The sequence below is a fragment of the Nipponia nippon genome, unplaced genomic scaffold (genome assembly GCF_047370975.1).
Source record: "Nipponia nippon isolate SJK-2023a ecotype South Korea unplaced genomic scaffold, ASM4737097v1 scaffold_2, whole genome shotgun sequence".
In the NCBI taxonomy this organism is placed as follows: Eukaryota; Metazoa; Chordata; class Aves; order Pelecaniformes; family Threskiornithidae; genus Nipponia; species Nipponia nippon.
The window spans coordinates 36,652,010-36,672,421 of NW_028262336.1; the positions used below are offsets into that span (position 1 = coordinate 36,652,010).

The window sequence follows — 20,412 nt, forward strand, 5'->3', positions numbered from 1 at the left end:
CCTTTCTCCCTAACTCATGCCTTGGTAATAGGGGGGAAATAATTAAATACTTGATGTGCCAAAAAGTGGATCTGTTCTATAGCATCTTCAGTATAAATCAGATGTTTCTGCCTACAAATTTCCCTTTTAAAACTCAGCTTGACAATAGTTATTCCACATTTGAACTGATAAATGCAGGAAGCTCCCTCCCATTCTGACTTCTCCCCAACTCTTTATCAGCTTACCGAGGAACAAAATTATTAAAAAAAGAAGGAGAAGAAGAAAGGGCCGCTCAGTAGCGCCCAGAGGAGAGGGAGAAGACCATCCCAAGTGCAGATGTGTTATAAAGCGGGTGCCAGACCCCGTCAGTGCCTGTCTGTTCCAGAGTCCCGTACCAGGAGAGCGCCTATGTTCACTTCTTCAGGGAAGGGTGGGACGACCACATGAAGGTCTGCTCCCAGTGCCTAAAAGTCAGTGCTTACGCTGCGCACCGAAGCATGAAATTTTGTATCGCAGCTCACAAAAATGTGCTGATACAAAATATTTTATTTTGGGCATTATTCCTGCAAATATGCAGCTCTTTTTTTAATCTTGTTAAATTCCTGGCTTGAGCAGTGCTGTGTGGCAGGGGGGCCCATGGGCTAACTAGTTGTTACACAAACAAGTATTTCCTTTTATTGATTTTCTCTTTTATTCAGTAACTCTTGTTCTTCAGTTATATGGTTCAGGAGTACTTCTTATTTTCCTTTGTATTATTCTTTAAACTGTGATAATTGCCATGTGCCCTTTTATTCACCTCTTTCCAAAACGTTGCTTACCTTTTAAACATCTTCTTTGGGGAAGTGCTTCCATACTCGCAATCATTACTGTCCCCAGTATATGAACCTTATCTCGTTTTGCAGTGACCGTTTCAAAGGGTGCTGGCTAGCCCAGCTTTTGGTAACCTAAGCAAGGTATGGCCATTGATTATTATGGTATTAAAAATAATAATTTGTAAAAATAGTAAGTCATTTATTATTTTCCATACCACTGTCCCTGCCAAAGGACGCAAGTGGTATGCAAAAGGATTTTAAGCAAAGGCAGTGATTGAGCTGTTTGCGTCAAGGGCAGCTCTCCGTCCTGTGTCACTGGATTTAGAGCACCGCAAGGCAGGTGAACAGTTCAGATTGTAACTTTCAGTGTGCAGTAGTTTGTATCTGTGAGCATTGAATGTTATGAGCCATGAGGCTGGTTAGCTGCCTTTCAAGTTCCTCACTCTTTCGTACTGGCAGAATGAAATAACTACTTGGTTACTTGCAGGTTTTGCTGCTTCACTGCTTGCACTTGTTCCCAGAACTGCTGCGCTGAGCGTGTTACGTTATCTTTGAGCACTTGGACGTTGCCACGATGAAAAACAATGATCTGTTCCTTTTCTTTGTTGTTTTTCTTGGCCATTTTTTGATTCCTGGTAGTAACTTAGAGTTGTCTACACCTTTTGGGTGGTTTAAATATATATGCGTGTGATAATTAGTGTTGCTCAGTCTTCCAAATGAGAGGCCATTTTGGCCCTCTGCTACTTTGCTGACATACCTGCTCCAGTGCTACTACGAAAATTTTGCTGTCCAGCCTTTTCCTCTACCCAGGGCCTTCTCTGTGCTCACCCATAACATCAGTTCCCCCCCCTTCAGCCTCCTCTTCCCTCATGTTCACCCAGCCCCAGGGCACAGGAGGGCACAGCTGAGGTAGTCTCCATCTCCCCTTACTAGGTGCGCCGGGGTGCAGTTACCCCGTGGCCCTTCCGTGCCTTCCCAGACAAAGCGTTTCGAGGATTTGAGAGGGTGAGGAAGGGAGGAACAGCAGAGCAAGAGGAGCTGACGAGTCAGAACTCACGGGAGGAAGGGTTAGTGGAGCTTTCTGTTGGCTTTTCCTATCGCCCTGTCCTCTCGTGTGAGACGGATGTGTGGGGTCGTTAGGGGATTGCTGCCCGAGCGCAGCTCACGCCGGCTGCCTCCGTTGGAGGGAGCGGGCCAGCAAAGCAGGCAGCTCATTAGGAGGGACATTCCCACAGGCAGGACTGATATTCATGTGAGGCCAGAGGCTTTTCTGCATGGCTTCAAGACTGGCTCCAGCCCCAGCCAAGAAATGTGAGTAGGCAAGATGGGTTTCTTTGCAGTTGGTTGTGCATATTTTTTTAAGCACTCCATCCTTAATTGCCTGAAAAAAATAGTAATAATATAAAGAAATCACTACAGAGACCTTCTTTTGGAATAAGCCCAGATGGAATGAATATTCTGCCTTTTGATTCAGATCCAACCTCCCAAAATTCAAGTGTATTCACTAGTACAGAGGTATTTATTTTGCACTCAGGGATGCAAGTGTAAATACGATCTTTGACATAAGTAATGAGAGCAGGCTGTTCTCTGGGTACTCCTGAACTGTTTCCATTTGTTCTCTGGAGGTCTATAGAAAAGGCTTTTTCCCCTCTACCTTTTGCAACAGTTGTCGTGGGTGACTTGCTTCTTTCTACCACACACCTCAATCTGTGTTGCGGGGAAGGAGTTGGGGGAAGATGGCCAGTATCATCCTGTCTCTCGGCTTGGATAAATTGCTGGAATGTTTTCCCATTTTCGTCTACGAGGCTGGCAAATTGACCACTGAAATATATCACTTCACTTGCAACATTCTGGTTGTTACAGGTTTTTAGACCCTGTATTAAAAGTAATTATAGAGAAACTTTTACATGATTAATCCCCCTTGCCTAGATAGTTAACTCTTAGGGATTTAAAAACAAACACACAGATGTTTTTTTCTCTCTTTTCTTCCAAACTTTTGACAGATCGGGAAAGAAAAGTTCCACAAGTCACAGCACTGGGGTTACTGCAATAATGTTGCTATGCTGGTTGGAGAAGATAAACCCGGAATAGGAGGTGAACCGTTACCTGGGCAGAAGCTGAAACCGAAATACAGTGTGTTCCCTGAAGGGATGGGAAGTGCTGCTCCTGCTTGGGTAGCATTTGACAAGCAGGTATGTAGAAATCTGTATCTGTATGGTTTTTATGAATAGCTACAATATGACAAACGTTATAAAGGTGAAATTCAGTTAGTCAAATACTTCAGAAGATTATTTTGTGCATGCAAAAAAAGCTCCTAGATATACAAAAAGAGTGGTAACATCTATTTTTCCATCATATTGGTATATTGGACAATTAATATAAACATATTTCATGCCATACAGCAACAAATACAAATATTTCTGTATTGGGGTACATCTCCTATAGGATACAATAAAAATAAGGGAGTGGTTGATATATTTCTTTTCAGTGAAAATGACGACAATAAAAGAATTATTTGGCAACCTCGTAAGAATGAATGTAAGGTAGGCCCCAGTCCAGGAGAAAATGTGCGTGGGCACTTGGGAACCATTAACCACAGTGGAGTGCTATGGGCTCGGAATTCGCTTATGCCGTCATGTTTGCTTGCTCAAAGTCTTGTTGACTTTTATGTGACCTGTTAACGTGTAATATAGGTAGATTGTGTCCGTTATAGACACAGGAATTTAAAATTAATATTTTTTTGTTGTGTAAGAAGGTAGTGACACCTTTGAAGTTAGAGAGTTATCAAATAACTGTAATCTGTGATGATATGAATTTTGTAGCACACTGTCATTACTTTCCATGTTTAAATTTACATTAAATTCTACTTAGCGATGTTTCATTTCTAAAACAAAAAGCCTACAATCGGAGAAGAAAAATGATCCAGAAAAAGAAATCATTCAGCAGATCGCAGAAACGTTGCATGACTAAATGATTATGGTATTTAAATATTGGGAATATTGGCTAGTCTCAAAATTTTTGCTTGAAAAGAAAAGCCGTGCAGGTAATTGCAGTACAATTACGCATTCGTCTCTCTGGCAGACCAGAGCTACTACAAGAAAATGTAAGGCTTGAACAGATACACGTGACTTCGGTTAGCATTACCTCAGAAGTCCTTAGTACTGCTCACATAGTTTTCAGCGATGTGCTCACGTATGAATTGGTCTAACGTGCCGAAGTGTTAAGGCTTCAGCCAGTCCTGCATTTGCTTTATCTGCACCCTTCTTTCAACGAGGAGGTGTGCATTGGCTTCTCAGGGCCATACATAAGTTAGTAGGACTTGGACCCGCGTTTATGAAGTAAAAGGGTTAGGTAGGACGCAGTGGGGACCTGCCACTGAACGTGGCTGGTGAGATGAACTAGCTGGCCTTTCTCCATTCCTTCTCTGATCTGTGTGTTCCGCCACTGGGCCATACAGGGCAGGAGTTTGCAGGTTCGGAATTGGCCTCTGGAGGGCTCATGTGTTTGTATTAATTGCAGACAGTTAAAGGGTACTACCCAACTAATTTAGCTTCCCCAGTAAAGAGCCTAGAATGCAGCTATGTCCTCCAGTGCTGCGGTTTGTGACTCAGCAAAATCGACTACATGAAAAATGGTTTGAGTAGGTGTTTATCTTTTTAAATGTAGTCTGCTTTCTTACCATTTTTCTTTGGTTTCTGACTTTCAGAAGTACCGTAGTAGTTGGAGGAAGGACAGGCATAAAACTTATTAAGTAGGTTAAGAAATAGTTTTTGCAATTTCATATGCTTAATAGGAAGCAGGTGTAAATTTAATTTCTTCTACAATTAAGTACACACACAAGGCCTCCTGGGCTGGAAATAATGTTTATAATTTGACCACCACAGGTGCCAGGGAAATCTTGTGCCAACTTTACAAAACACCACAAAGTTTATTCAATATTTGTTACTTGTGGTTTTCATATGTAACATTTAATTTTTTAAAGAGTGGGATGGGAACTTTGCACGCAGCAATGTACTACAGATGAGACATGAGTTAGGAAGTGTTACATTTCAAGTATTTTTAAAATTAATAGTTATGTCATTTGATTATAATTTTAACTTTATTTGTCTAATGGTGGCAGGTCACAGTGCAGGAGAGTTGATGTCAAAAATGTATCTGTCATATTGCTTGATGCATGCTGAAAATCAGTGGGATCTTAGCCTTTGAAATAGTTTGTGGAAACAGAGTTTTTCTCGTCTTGCAGTTACCCTGCCTGGGAGAAGGGAGAGTGGCCTGTTGAGAAGCCTGACTAGGACACGGGGCAGCTTTCTTGTGTGCTCCTCAGCAAGCCACTATCTCTCCCTCCCCAGATGTAGAAAAAGAGGTTGTGTTTGTCTGTTAGGGTGTTTTAAAATCTCTGTCATTAATATTCGTGGAGGTACTTTGAGGTTCTCGAAGACACGTGGTAAAGGAATACAGATTATTAACCGGTCTGTTCTGTGTCATATAGGGATCTTGGCTAGCTCACTAGATTTCAAGCACTTTCAAGCCATAGTCTGCCAGATGCTCATTGAAACGTAGGGAACAGCTAAGTTATCTTTTTTCCAATGTTTCAGTTTCTGTAATGAATCAAGAATAAAGGTAACTGAATATATTAAATAGAAGCGTTGCTAAAAATGAAGTATGGATTAGGACTGATTTGACCCAAATGTGTTGGGGGGGGGCATGATGGAAACCATGTTTTAGTTATTGCCTCCTTGCCCATACTTACCACAGCAAGCATCCTGGTGGATGATGCACTACTAAGTAGACACTTCTTGCACATTCCCTTAAAATTGGGCTTGGTGATTAAACACCATAAATGATACCAAGAAGTGCAAAATCGTGTAATGGTTTGCCGAGTTAGGGTTGGGATCTCCAGACATAAAGGCCACTGTAGGAAACCACTGAGCACCTCACCTGCGGAGGTTTTTTTTCTTGCATTGTTGCTATTGCAAGAGACCCTGAAGACCGGTTGGTATACTCTCTGAGATTTCCCCCCTCGCTGAGTTGCAGAGCCAGGTAAGTTTTGAAATGCTAACATTGCACAACTCTAAATGACTCCTGAAAAATGTCATTTCTCTCTGATAGCCTTCAGTACCATTCATTAGACAGCTTGTAGCATCTGCTTAAAAAGAACTCTCCTTTCCACTTACCTCAATGGTAAAGCCATTACTGTCATAATGCACTTTATTTTCCAGCAATTCATTGAATAGAAGTCTAAAATTTCCTTCAGGACCTAGGTATCTCATTGTGCTATTAGAAGTTCTTTATTCGGAAGATTTTCCAAGCAGCCTGCTGGTAGTTTTATATTTGATTTATTTCTTTACTTTAGAGTTCCATCTCTGCTTAGATGTTGTGATAATAAAAATGCCAAGCAAAGAATTTTAAATTTATGTGATTTAATGTGGATTTCTATTCTTACATTTCTGAGAAATAAATCTACCTCCTGAAATCCATACATGTAGTTACTTTTATTCTATACGAGTTTATTTTATTGACATATTTTGCAAAAGCATTGAGGATTTTACTGCTTTATATTTGTTTATTGTTTTTAATAGGTATTGTCTTTCGATGCCTATTTTGAGGAAGAAGTGCCTGACAAAAATCAAGAGCTATATAGAATCAGACATTGTAAAATATACTTCTACCTTGAAGATGATACAATTCAAGTGATTGAACCCCAAGTGAAAAATAGTGGCATAACTCAAGGTATCTATTTTTAATAGCACCCTGGGTTTTTTTGCCCTTTATATCTTTCTTCAGTACAGTCTTGGTCCATTCTAATGGATATATAACGTGACTTCTTATAGTTAAAATGGGCTGTAAGTGAACAGCTATAATTGTCTTTTCATGTTGCAGGTCATAATGTGAACTTTTTTATTGGCTTAGTTTCTGAAGATGGAGGTTTTGTAAGGCAGAATCCTCTCCCGCACTCACACGTACAATTTTTTTCTCTAATACAGCTGCTTGAAATCATATGATGGTGGGTCTATTGTCAGTGTCGTGTCACTTCTGCAAAAAAAATTTGTGTTCTAGATCTCCATTCCTGAGCCTGGTTCCTCCCATCTTGGCACTGACAGTAAGTTCTCTAGCTGCAGCTCTGTAATTGTGCATTAGCTGCTGCAGTATCTCTGCCGTTGTTGAAGGAAAGTGCCTTTCGTGCCTCTGGCTGTTGGTTCTTTCATGATTAAAGGCCCCTTGGCACAGTAATTTTTCCTTGACGCCTCTAAGTTAAGAAGCTGCCTTGCCTCAATGTCACATCACTGCACTTGGGCCAGCCTGAGGACTTTTGGAGGAGGGTTTACTGAGCTGATTTACTGGAGTATTAATGGACTTGGTTTACATTACGAAAATGTGATCTAGAGGTCAACATCCTGTTGCAGAAGGGGAGCACAGCTGCTGTTTCTTGGTGTTTATGGGTCACTGCCAGAATTAAAAAAGTTTTCAAGGGATATAGTCCAGATAAGCAGGATGTCTTGGGATGAGTATCTTGGGATGACTGCGCCTCCCAATCCCCAAAGATATTTTGTATGTTCTGGTGGATCTTAGCACAGCAATTTTCAAAAATAAGTTAACCATTTAACTACCGCGTTCTTTTCCAAGATGAGCACATGCTATCAATTTCTCTGTCTACAGAGTAGGATAATATTTAAAGGTGTTACGTGCATCATTACGGTTAGACCTGGGATAAAATTACCTGGGAATCTTTTCTTAAACCAGTACTTCAGGCCCTGTGTTGAGTGCTGCTTCTTGCCAGAAATCTTACTGGCTCTTCAGCAGGAACTGATTTCGAATTCGGAGGAACCTTGTCCTACTCCTACCTGGGCAAGTGCTTTTTCAAGTCCTGAAGAAAAGCACGTTGGATCACTTCTCCTGGGAACTTACGAGTTACTTACTTACCCCCTCCCTGCACTCATATGTGTGAGGGCAGAGACATCATCGGGTTTAGGTTTTCCTTGACTTGTGTGTCACGGGAGTGGGAGCGGCTATTTCTGGATTTTGTGGCTTAGAACAAATGACCATCGACAAAGGAAGTACAGTTAACCTGAGAGGCAGAGGCGACGTCTTTGAGAGGGAAGGTGGAAGCCAGATTCATTAGAGCAGGATAAAGCAAATTCAAAGCTGATTCCTTTGAATCTAGCTATAGTAATGAGTCACTTTCATTGTCTTTGTAGTATGGGTTGTGCAGGCTGCCTCTTCAGGCCTGATGTTCCAGGCAGTCTAGTCATGATCCTGTGGTGACAGGAAGGCTACAACTTCCCCCTATTTCCTTGCTTGTATCTTATGTTAATGGTTTTGGAGTCACCTTTGGTACTGGGTCTAAAATTAACTGGATAGTGTTAGAGAGAAACAAGAATTCTCTCAGTCTTCCATGCAAGGATGTTTTGAAGGCCTCTGCGGCTTTGTATGAGTACTTTATGTGGGATAAATGAGTATACACAACATATTAAACTGATGGATTCAAAAGAAATGTTCCAGGATTTCAGAAGCACACGTAATTTATTTGTTGCTGGTACCTGGGCTGGTATGGAAGCTCTGTATACTGATTGTGTTTAGGAAGGATGAGATTCTGTAGACTTAAAAGGCCCAAGGGCTATTTGGGATGTGTTTGGGCTTCACAGTTGATGAGAAGATCTGGGACCTATACTTTATCATAAACATCAACATAAATATTCTTATTATCCTAGAGGTTAATATGATGTAGAGGGAAAAAGGTGGTGGAGATGCCTTTCCATTTTCAAAAAACTGGCCCGTTGCCTCTTTTATTGTAATTATATATATCTCTCATACTATTCAGATTCCCTGTCCTGACTGGGAATTTGTAAGCCTGAGAACAACAGAAGCATAACTGTCTGCATTGTGAAGCTGGTAAACTGAAGCACAAAGGAATGAAAATCTTGCCCATGATCATGCAGAAAAGGCTGTTAACAGGATGAGGAACTGAACTGAACTCAACTGAAGTTAGGAATCTCAACCATAGTGCTGTCCTCTGCACCTCCTGCTGAAATGGGGCGTTTCAGTTAATTAAAAGGCCAGGTGTTTGTAGAGGAGAGTTCACCTGTGGGAGATCTTGGGTTGTTGAAAGGCAGACTGCACTGAACAAAAAAGCAGAGGTGTGGAGATGTGAGTGAAGAAAGTGTGGGAACATCAGGAGCAGGATGGGCTCAGTCTGTGGACGGTTGGAGAGTTGCAGTGGCAGGACAGGGGTGTTGTGTAAAGGAGGAACAGCAAAGAACAGTCATGGAAAAAGTGGAATTGAACTGTTGAAGGCAGAAGGTGGTGGTGACCTTAACTTGGATGTTTACCCTGGCAGAAAAGATGTAAAATAGACAGCTCAAATGGCTGTTCTCAGGAGTCTTCTTGCAGAGTAGATACAGCAGTGGTGGGGTAGATCAAAGGCAGGCGGTAGGGTAGATCAAAGGTAGATCTTCTTAGCTTGCCTTGTTAATGCCTTGAGGCCATGGGATTACCAGTGCTTGTGCTGTAACCCACAAATGAGAGCTTGATGGTCTGAATGGGTGTCCCTGGGCATGGTGGGATCAGAGAAATGTAATAGTTTCCCACTGCACTCTCCACTGTGGGTAGCACTTGTGGCTTTGCAGAAAAAAACTTGGAGAGGCTTATGGACTGCAGGAAGATTTGGTGAAGGAATAGCTGTCAAAGAAGTTAGAAGATTCTCTAACTTCGATTATGATTTTACAAAACTAAAACAAATTGGCTTTGGGGAAAAAAAAAAAGCCAGAAAAGGTGCTTTTACCATTGATCAAAATCTCAGAGAGACACAGTAAATGATCTGTGGGAAATGTATTTCAGTGACTTTTAAAAAGTGCATTATGGAATTGGCTGCTGTACTTGGACGTGAATTTGGACAGATAAGGTTGCTACCCAATAACTGAAATTTAAACTTCATTTAATTTTGGAAACTCCCTTGCTATAGTTTGAACTTTGGAAAATATTAGAGGCATTAGAAGAAATCTCTACAAAGAAAGAAATTCGGTGCAAACACAAAGGAATGCAGAGGCCAACCTGAACTTGAGAAACCAGAATCAAAGCGAAAAATACCAGGACAATCGCAGCGCACAAAAACTGAAGATAAGGGAGTACGAAGTGAAGAGAAGGACAGTAAACTCAAACCGCATAACAAACGCCACTGTGTTCTTCCAGAGCCAGAATGCTAATTATTCTTCCCATATAAAAAGAAATTCTCCCATAGCGAGCCAGGCTAGATATGGCAGTGCAAGTGTTTTGTAGATCTAATTCCCAGTTAACAGGACTGTGGCTGGCTGATACTGCCTTATCAAAAGGTCATTTATGTCCCATGGGGTTGACTGTAGCTTCCAGTGCAATCCAGGCCCTGCAAGCCAGAGCAGAGTGGAGCAGCTGGCTGGTTTCCCCAAGGTCAGCCAGCTGAAAAAGAGAGTGAAGCTGCCTGCTGGCTGGGTTCCCAAGGCTGGCTGGCTGAAGAGGAAAGCACAAGTGGGAAAGTGAAGTTGCAGTCAGCTCCTCCAATATAACCGATTATCTAAGAGTTTAAAACCTCCCCTGAGGCCTTGAGATAATTGTGATTTTGCTATACTTAAGGGTGGCCAAATCATGACCTTGCTATGTTCCGAGACGGGTGAATAAAGTGAATGTAAGAAGCCTCCTTGTTTATTGGGGTGAACTCTTTGTGTTGTGGGAATAGTAGTGGTTGCTTCTTCTCCTTTCTGTGCAAGCAGTCAAAGAGTGTACAAAGTCCAGGTGTTACCCATTCCTCTCCTCTCCCTAATGCACTCTTGAGTAGTGCAGAGGGAGTCAGAAAGCTGTGCTGAGGAAATTCTTGATACCACTTTATTTCTTCTGCAGAGCAGTGTAGCAGCAGAGACCAAATAATTTGCTGTCTCAGCTTCATGAGCTGCCCCATAGTCAAAAGGCCTTCACTGCTATTAAGGTCTCCTTAAGCTGCTGCTGTAGTTGCCAAATAATCAGAAGCCCTGAGAGAAAAGAAGATATGCTACAAATTATGTTATGGGAACTCGATGCCACCACCACTGTCAGAGAAAAGCAGTAACCCAGCTCCCTTTACAAGAGCACAGTAGAGGAGAGCTTTAGCCTGACCAGATGCAAATATTTAAAATAATGCTTGGTGGTGCAGTAGGATAGTCTGCTCAGTAAACTGACAAAAGACAAAAGAAACATCAAGAATAGCCATCCATCCTGAGCAACCTGAGTGTTGCACATGCCCAGATCCTCCTTTAACAACTTGTAGCAAATTTCTGGAAGTAGAAATGTAATTATTTTCCAGAAGGAAGGACAGTTTAAAAAATGCTGAGACCTAACCTCAGCTGATCAGGTTTTATTGAATTCGAATTCAACAATATAAAATGTATCCTCTACATCTGTAGATCAGGCACAGTGATACCTAATAAAAGCAAAGGATTGCTACAGATACTATCTTTACAAGACATTTTCCATTAGGAAAGAAATTCTTATCCCTCAGACCAAAATGGGCGTGTGTATTATACTTTGAAAAGTGATATGAAAAACTAGCTGATGGCTTATTCACCAGTTCTGAGGTGAATATACCCTCAGAAAACACCTCATATTAGAAAATTGGCAACCGTTATATTTTCACTAAAATGATGATTCAACAGGATTTGCATTTATGTGGAGGACTGTTCTGAATTAGCACATTATCTGTTGATTTTTGTAGGAGTGACCCAAGGATTAGCCAGAATCAGGTAACGTTAAAGTATGTGGTTTTGTTAATGGTAATGTGATGCAGTTTTGCATCATGTTAAAGTGTGCTAATTGCCATGTTTTCTTACTAATATTTCCATAAGGATGCATCTTAAATACATGTATAAGTATGTTTAAGCAGATAGAGGTTCAAATTTATTTTGTAGTCAGTAACCAGAATGTCAGATTTGGTACATGTGAAATGTCAGGATGCTGAATGGGTCTTAAATACTTATTTTAATGGGAACGTAAAATAAATCTGCTTTGTTGCTTTATTCCCCTAAAAAATTAAGGGTATGTTTTCATTGTAGGAGTTAGAATTTAACAAAAAACTCTGATAATGTAGTAGTGGAAGGTATGTCATACAGATTAGCCCTTAGGGAAATAAAGCAAACAATAAAGAAATTCCATGGACTAACTCAGAAATAAGGCCCTTCAAACACCAAACAAAACCACACAACGATATCTTTCTCCCTCTTCCTCTGCCTTTCTTCCTCTCCGCAGGCCCCCTCCACCCCCACCTGCCCCCAAAACATAATAGCAGTGCTGGAAAATTATCAAATGGAACTCAGTGGGAAGCACTACCAGATGCACAGCTGAAGGGCACTGGAAAGAGATCCAGTTCTGTAGTGAGAGATAATGAGACAGACCTTTTAGATAATTGTGTCTAGTAAACTGTTATTGTAGTAGCAGGTTAGTACTGGAACTATTTTTAGGTTTGGAATTTTTGTGTGTTTAGTGTAGTTGTCTTAAAGTTGCACCTCTTATAATTACTGTAATTTTAAAGTTGTTGGGAACCTATGGTGGCAAGGGATTGTTATAATAGTATGGGTTGGTGGTTCCTGTCTGGTCTTAGCCAGTGGGTATCCACATTATAAAGCTGGTGTTACAGAGGTCTCTGGGTTGGTAAGCGCAGCAAAAAGCCTGAGGTTGAAGACCGGACTATCTTTTTATTCTCTGCAGGGTACTGTCACACAAGTGTACTAAGGTACGGATGTGGCAAAACTTTCACTGTTGTCCTTGTTCTCTCATAATGTTGTAAAAAAGAGTTTAGTCCTGGCTTTGCCAATCTGCTGTACTTTGTGAACTCTAACTTCACTCAGAATAAATCATAGCTTGTCATACATGCCGCTGCATACCTTCCTTTAATGTATGCATTACATAGTTGTTTAACCTGAGGCTGTAGCTTTTAAGTTGTATCTAAAATACTTGTAGTATCACAGAATCATTGAGGTTGGAAGGGATATCTTAAGATTGCCTAGTCCAACCCCCCTACTCAAAGCAGGATCAGCTAGAGCCAGATGCCCAGGGCCTTGTCCAGTTGGGTTTTAAGTACTTCCAAGGATGGAGACTCTACAACCTTTTTGGACAGCCTGTTCCAGTGTTTCATCACCCTCACAGTAAAAAAGTATTTTCTTGTATTCAGATGGAATTTTGCATCTTTTAATTTGTGCCCATTGCCTCATGGTCCTGTCAGTGGGCACCACAGAGAAGAGCCTGGCTTCGTCCTCTTCACTCCCTCCCATCAGGTATTTATAAATATTGGTAAGATCCTCCCCCCCGAGCTGTCTCTGCTCCAGGCTGAACAGACCCAGCCCTCTCAACCTTTTCATATGAGAGATGGCCTCTTAGTCATCAGCAGTGAGTGCTTTTGAAGCATTACCCAATTCATCAATGTATTTGTGAGTTTTCAGCTGATAGATCAATAGCAGATTCCTTCTCTTTTAATGTGGTAAATGTAAAAAAATACAGTGCTCCCAGAATAAGTCCTTTCATTTAAAGACTATCAAGAAGAAAACTTAAACATGTACTTACTTTAACAAAGTTAAAATGCCTCTCTTTTTTCTTTGTTCTTTTTCTTTTCCCTTTCTTTTGGATAGTATTCCTGTTAGACTATGGGTTATGAGTTCCTGGCTCTGTATTTCTGAGATGGATCAATATTTACGTTTCTCTGCTGCAGCCCAGCAATCAGCCCAACTCATCTCAGTTGTCTCTACTCCCAGTTTCCTCCTTTAGGAAGCTCAGTTGAATGCACCTGCTCCCATCCCTGATAAATCACACTTTTTTCCTTGGTAGGGCAGTTTTTTTCTCTAACCTCAGCTATATATGGCTCTCCTCACCCTGCAGAGCATAGACAAATCTATTCCCTCCTGTACACCCCTGCCACGTGGTTTTTAGCACAGCTTTTTGTGTTTTTTTTTTTTTAACGAAAAATTAATTATACTTAATGAGTACTGGAGACTGCTTTGCTTCTCAGAAAAAGTGGAAAAGACATCTCTTTTCTAAATGACAGCAATGTCTTTGGTATTCTTGTTGAAAAAATACTAACCTGTTACGTTTGCAGCAACACATGGGGATTTATGCCAGTGTTTTCCCGTGTGCTCGAAAAGGTGGTAATTTTCTGTATTAACCGAAGCCAAATACTAGAACTTGAGGTTCTAGAAGATGATTAGCGTAAAGTATTATTGTTAATAAAAAGGATCCTCTTACCTAATAGTTCTTTTGCTGAATGAAGGATAATTTTCTTTGTCCCATATGGCTTCATCTGTTTTGGTCATATCAGCATAGAAAATTAGCAAGTCTGTGAAGTGATCCTTAAAGCAAAGGATATTCACTCTATGAATTTATTCTGATTCTTCTTTTACAGGAACTATTGTTCGACGGCATCGGATTCCACTGCCACCTCCTCATGAAGATGAGTTCTATACTATAGATCATTTCAATATCAACATAGAAGTAATCCTTTATGCCCGAAGATATAAGATCATAGATTGTGACCAATTTACAAAAAATTTCCTGAGCAAGATGGGAGTTAGATTAAATCCTCCCGCAGGTCGTCCAGATGACCCGTACACCAAGCAGCGGCAAAAGGTCAGATGAGGCAGTAATAGTGAAAACTTGATTTTGATAAAAGTGCCATTGCTATTAGTAATATGCATTGTATAAACTATTTCTCTAATAGCAAATAGAATGTATGTAGGGGTAGCTATTTCAACATACTGAATCACAAGACAAAACTTGCTTGTCAAAATTTTGTTATATGGCTCATTGTACGAACATAGTGGAGTCGCAAATATAACTGTTTTTTTCCTGATGTGTTCACACGCCTTTTGAAACAGAACCAAATTAATTGGTAATAATAACATAAACCTTTCCGTATTAAACTGAAAAGAAAAAAAACGGACCCATTATCTGGTCTACTTAAGATTTTGCTTGAGCTAATTTAATGATAAAAAACACTTTTAAAATGTTTAAAGGAAGATCTAATTGGAATTGTGGTTCAAGCACGTTCATGGCTTCCTGCAGACTCACTTACTTGGTGTATTCATATATCATCCTTCATCTCTACCCCACATTATTAACAGCTCTTTGCATGTGTAAAGCAAATTCTGCTGCCACAAAGAGCTCAGCACTCTGCAGTTTTAAGACTTGTGAGATTTTCTTTGAATGCAGTTCCCTCTTTTATGAGTATATGGGAACACATACCTCCTCCAAAAATCTCTCTCGCAGCTCCTAGAAGCTACGTGGAGTCCTCTCTGCAGGATTTGGGGTCTTTTCTCTGGGAATAGGAGTGGGAACGATGTTTTCTGTAGGGGATAATGACAGTTTCTTTCACTTCTGTTTTTCGTGATTAATTTGAGTGCAGATGGCACTGTATTTTTCTCTTGACCTGACTCTGTTAGGACTGTTGGCCCACAATATGCAGCCTGTTGTGACCGATCCAGCCTAGTGCTCTGAAAGCAACAAATACTACACGTGTCTGTTGCATTCAACTTAATCTTCCTATTGAGAAAACTGCTGCAGCTCTCAGCAGCAAAAATGGAAGGTAATTATGACTGAGATGTGTAGGACCATTTGCCTGTCTTTGAGGCACTCTCAGGCCAACGCGTTGGTTTCACTTCATTCAGGCTTTCAGGCTTTTTGCAGTCCCCCAGTGAAAAGTAGTATTTGTAGAACGTCTCCTGGTTCTGTGTAGTGGTGACTCAGGCTGGCCGTGGGTTGCTTTTCCCATACTCAGGCCTTGTAGGTAACAAGTGTGTATTAACACATGCCAAGTTGTCTTGATATTGCCAGACTGTGTCAACATTATATATGGTACTGCATAAACTGCTTAGATTTTTTTTTTTTTTGTAAAAACAACAAACAGAACATTCAAGTATTGTGCGTATGTGTGCCTAAAGAGAATGGAGATGGGGAAAAAGACGTTTGAGAAATAAGAGCATCAGAAGACCAAAAATTACTGAAATCTATGTCTTAATATTCTCAGTTGGGGAGAAATTACAGAAAAGTTATCTGGCAAATTCTGGCTGCTTTGTGCTCTCACTTTCCTGTGACTAATTTGTGGAAGGTATTTTTTTTTTAATTTATTAAGGATGGATTGCTTTGGCCTGCTTTGATCAAAATTAAATTGGCTTGCACCAGACTCCTAGTAGTTCAAATGGCCAGAAAATGAAGGTAAGAAGGAAAGGAAGGAATACGATGAGATAGAAAATGGAACCAGTGAAAAATGTAGCAAGACCCCTAGATTCATATTTCTCTATTGTTGGAGACGATATCCCATGGATGGTGATGTTATCTGGCTCTGTGGCTGTATTTGGTTGCTCACTGCATCTTCAAGGCTCAGGAAGGAGGAAAGGTAGTACTGGGATGGTAAATACCATGCATATGAGCACGATGATGCCTGAAATGGAAAGGGTGCTGCAGATCAGCAAGGACATTGGCGGGCAAAACTTAGTTCTGCTCTCCTTATTTTAAGATTTGATGCTCTGAAAGAATGGGCCTTTTCCCTCTCAGATTTTTAAGGCCAGAAGACATATCAGTGGATAAATAGAAATTTATCCATAGTCAACAGTTCTTTCTGTTCAGACAGCTCAGCTTACATTATGTCATTGATGTCTGTCACCATTCTCCTTTGGAAGCAGTTGTGTATAATTTTGCAGATTAGAAGGACTGTCTTGCTCCTTTAACCCACCTTGGGCATGATGGATTTTGACTTAGGAAAAACACCTTGTTCAGAACAACGTTTATATATGTGACTGTAACTAACGGTATGTAAATGTAGTCCTCGGATTGAATGATCGTCATGGGATCTGATTTAATGCAGTGCTACTGGTTTTGCAGCAACTCTGACTGTAGGTAGCATCTTGTCACAGATCACATCAGCTGGAATATGTTTTTAGTTGGAAATTTGCTATACCTTTTCAGCCCTGTGGGTGTATATTGAGAGGAGAACGTACATACCCAGTACCTGCCAACTGTATGACATGAATCAAAAATTAATTAACTATGTTTTAAAGCGAAAAGAAAGAAAAGCCAAAGGGAAAAGAAAGAATTAAATCTTTATACCACATCATCTATAAAAATAATTTTGAAGGAAGTAAATCAGGAAGGGTGATGCTATTTGGAGTTGTAGTCATCTGATTACCATGGGCAATTTGTTGAAAATGTGCGCTGTACTATAAATAATTTAACAATTTTCTGATCTGAAGGACCCTATTGCAAGAAAAACAAGGATCAAAACCAATCCAAAATTGTTTTCTTATATTTTCTGAGGGCACAGCAACCCTGTTAGTTCTTTGGTAATGGCATAAATAGTGTTTCATGTATTAGAGTTGTGTGGTGTTATTTAAAAATCCCAAAAGCGTGTTCTAAGCTTAGATGGTACCCTGCAGCTTGGTATCCTGTTTTTAAAAACAAATAATTAAAAAGGTGTTTCTCTTAATTTCTCCTTTATCTGCAGATGCTGGATAGCATGAAGCCATTGCGCCCTTATGAGCGCATCGACACTTTGAAACAATTTCTGGAGCACAATGGACATGTTTTACGTTTTTTCTGTGTGTGGGATGACCCAGAATCCATGTTTCATGACCCACGGGAACTTGTTCTGCACTATTACTTGTCTGATGATACTATTGATATAAAAGAAATTACACCAGTAAACTCAGGCCGGGATGCAGTTCCACTTTTCCTCAGAAGAGATAAGCTTCCAAAGGTGAGGAATGGAAATTTCATCTTATTTTGAATTCTTCCGCTAATTAAGAAATATTAAATGCCTTGTTTTGAAAATCCTGTGTTAGGATTGTAATGATATTTAGAAAGTGTTATCAGAGTATTAATCATAATTGCATGATTTAGGTTTTGCACGCATATTCATATAATAATAAGTGATGGAAAAAAATAAGTTTAGGCTTGTCATGCTTAAATTAAAAGGAGAGGGAATTTAGGCAGAAAGATATCCTATGATTTCCTTTCTCCCATAGTAGTGTATTAAGCTAAATGTATTAATAAAGCTGTGCAGTAATGGAAGTCCAGAAAATTAATTAATATTGGTAGATAAACTAATAAACTAAATAAACTAATGTAAAACTGAGGTGCATTCAGATTTGAGCCATATGATTTATATTTAGAACCTTTGGAAAAGTCCAGTTTTAGTATTCCATAACATTACTTCTTTGTAGCAAATCTAAAGTGATTTCTTAAAATTGAGTTCCTAGATTTGGGACCCTGTGCAAAGCCAGTTAAAATCAACAGGAATCCATGAATAACATTTGTCAGGCATTAATCAGGTGCTTATTTGAGAAGGCTCCTCTCAGAGAAATCTTCAAGGGGTTTGAGTCCTCTGCAACCTATTATGATTATAAAATTAACGAGGTGGATACACTTCTGTATCACTCTAGACAGATCCTGATGATAGAATAAAGTCAGCCCACAGATGGAGTAAAACACTGGGGAATCTTTTCCTTCCTTTCCTTCTAACACTGGTAATTTATTTGTGATGCCATACATGTACATGAGATTTTATAGTAAAAACCTAACAGCAAAATATTGCACTTTTCTCACCTTGTGCATCCTGTGTTCTGAGATGCTGATTTAGCAGTGGCTCCATGCTGACAGACCCCTTCTACCGTTGAAGTGCATGTTGCAATTTTAAGGGCTGGCTTCTTCCTTTGAATTCAGTGGAAATTTTGAGAAGAACAGGAGAGGAGAGCAGTCAAAAGTTCAGGTGTCAGGGACGGTGGTATGACAAAATAACCCGGTTTGGTTACCCTGCATCAGCAGTTTGTTCATGATTTAAAAAAAATGTAATGTGTTGGCATATTAAGTTTGATATTACTGGGATAAATTACTACTGTAATTTTGAAACTTATAATAGAAACAAAAATACTAACATTTTTGCGAATAGAATCATGCTGACTTGAATCCCCTGTATTTGTGCAGTGGCTAGCGCAGTAGGACCAACCCTGAGTGGTTCTTTTGCATGTTTTTATAATTACTACCGATCAAAATAGTAGCCTGTAGAGCAGATGTTGACAAGGATGTGCTACTTTGGGTGTGCTAGCCTTTGCTTTCTGTTTGCTTCCAAGGAAAAGGAGACTTTACTCTTGGATACACAGTAAGATTATGAATGCTTCTTCTGGCATACATACTGGCTTTTGACACTGGCTTTTTAGGTTCAGTGGTGTAATCTCACCTTAGAATTTACTAAAAATTCTCACAAGAAAATACTACAGTAACAGTCAGTCTGTAAAAAAACCTGCTAGTTCTAAGGTAACTGAGTTCTCTTTCTTCACTGTTAGCTGTATTTCTGAAGAGTTGGTCTCTTTTCTTGCAGTATGCTCCCACCGGGCTCTATCAGCCGGGCACAATCACCGGTCGCACTGTCCTCAACGTGTTTGGAAAGTTAGTAGGAAACAGAGGCCGTTACATTCTGGACAATCGTAAGGTCGGATATTATTGAATGCCTCCAGCTGCTGAATGTCTTTATAGTAGTTTTTGTAATTTCTGTGGTTGTTATCATCTACAACAAAGAGAGCTATTTATAAAATTGTCTTGCCACTGGGGAATAGCTCAAATGAAAACTCCTGAGATGTATTGTATGTAAATTCCACATTTGTGAAAGTGAGGTAGCTTAGCATGGGGTGAAAAATACTTGCAAATGGGCTACGAAGGTTGTATTTTAAATCACACACACCAAATGACCTACATTTTAAGAAAGGCTGTGGGATTCTGAGATTTATAGAGCTGCTGTTCCCTCTTTCATTAGACAGGAGCAGTGCATCAGGAATTTTACAGAGACAGTGACCTGAAAATAGGGGCAGTAATTAATGTTTGGGGAAGGAAGATAATACTATGTGATTGTGATGAATTCACTAAAGAATATTACAGGACAAAGTATGGAATCGGTAAGTAGTGATAATTATCCTTTCCTTACGAGCATTTTTATATTTCTGAGTTTGACAGAGCTGTCTTCGAATTTTATTACCGACAAAACATGTTCATTAAAACCTTTAGCAATAACAATCTGTTGTAGGTTGTTAAACAGCAAAGCAGTAATTTTGTAGATGATCCAGAAGGGCTTTCTTATATGTTACTCCATTGAAAACTAACACATAATGTGCATGTTCTGTTCCTAACTGCTTCTATTTTAAAACTAGAATGACAAAATAGTCATATGGATAGACTGCCAATTCTTCTCTCCTTCCCCCTCCCATTCCAATAGCTGTGTTTGCAGTCAGAAAATAATAAAGAGCATGTAGTCAGTGGGTAAATAGAATGAGCTGAATTATTCCCTATTAAACTATGTTTCATTTTGTATGGATGTCAGAATCCTCATATAATAAGATTTTCTGACACAATGGTAGTAGTCTATGACATCATTGGTTTTTACAATCCAGTTTTGTGTATTCTGGACCATTAGAGTATGTATTCTGTGAAGTTTCAGCACTGAATTCTGGAAACATTTAGCAACTTTGTCCATAATGGAAAAGCATTTTGGAAATGTATGACAATAGGGGCTTTCGTTTATCTTTCTCTGAATTCCCTCAGTCGGACTTGCTAATGGTTCTATTATGGACATCTTCCTGCAAAAACAACTTAGTTA

The 20,412-nt window shown here is 39.9% G+C and overlaps 1 protein-coding gene across 2 annotated transcripts in view; it reads left to right on the forward strand.

Annotated features, from left to right (window-relative positions):
• Positions 1-20,412, forward strand: part of EFHC2 (EF-hand domain containing 2) — a 62,167-nt gene that overhangs the window by 6,635 nt on the left and 35,120 nt on the right. For both annotated transcript variants that reach the window (XM_087757307.1, XM_087757308.1), the window contains 6 exons: positions 2,795-2,983; positions 6,371-6,521; positions 14,179-14,402; positions 17,272-17,523; positions 19,144-19,254; positions 19,576-19,714. In XM_087757307.1, coding sequence (XP_087613433.1) covers positions 2,795-2,983; positions 6,371-6,521; positions 14,179-14,402; positions 17,272-17,523; positions 19,144-19,254; positions 19,576-19,714 — 1,066 coding nt within the window. The remainder of the gene's footprint in view (positions 1-2,794; positions 2,984-6,370; positions 6,522-14,178; positions 14,403-17,271; positions 17,524-19,143; positions 19,255-19,575; positions 19,715-20,412) is intronic.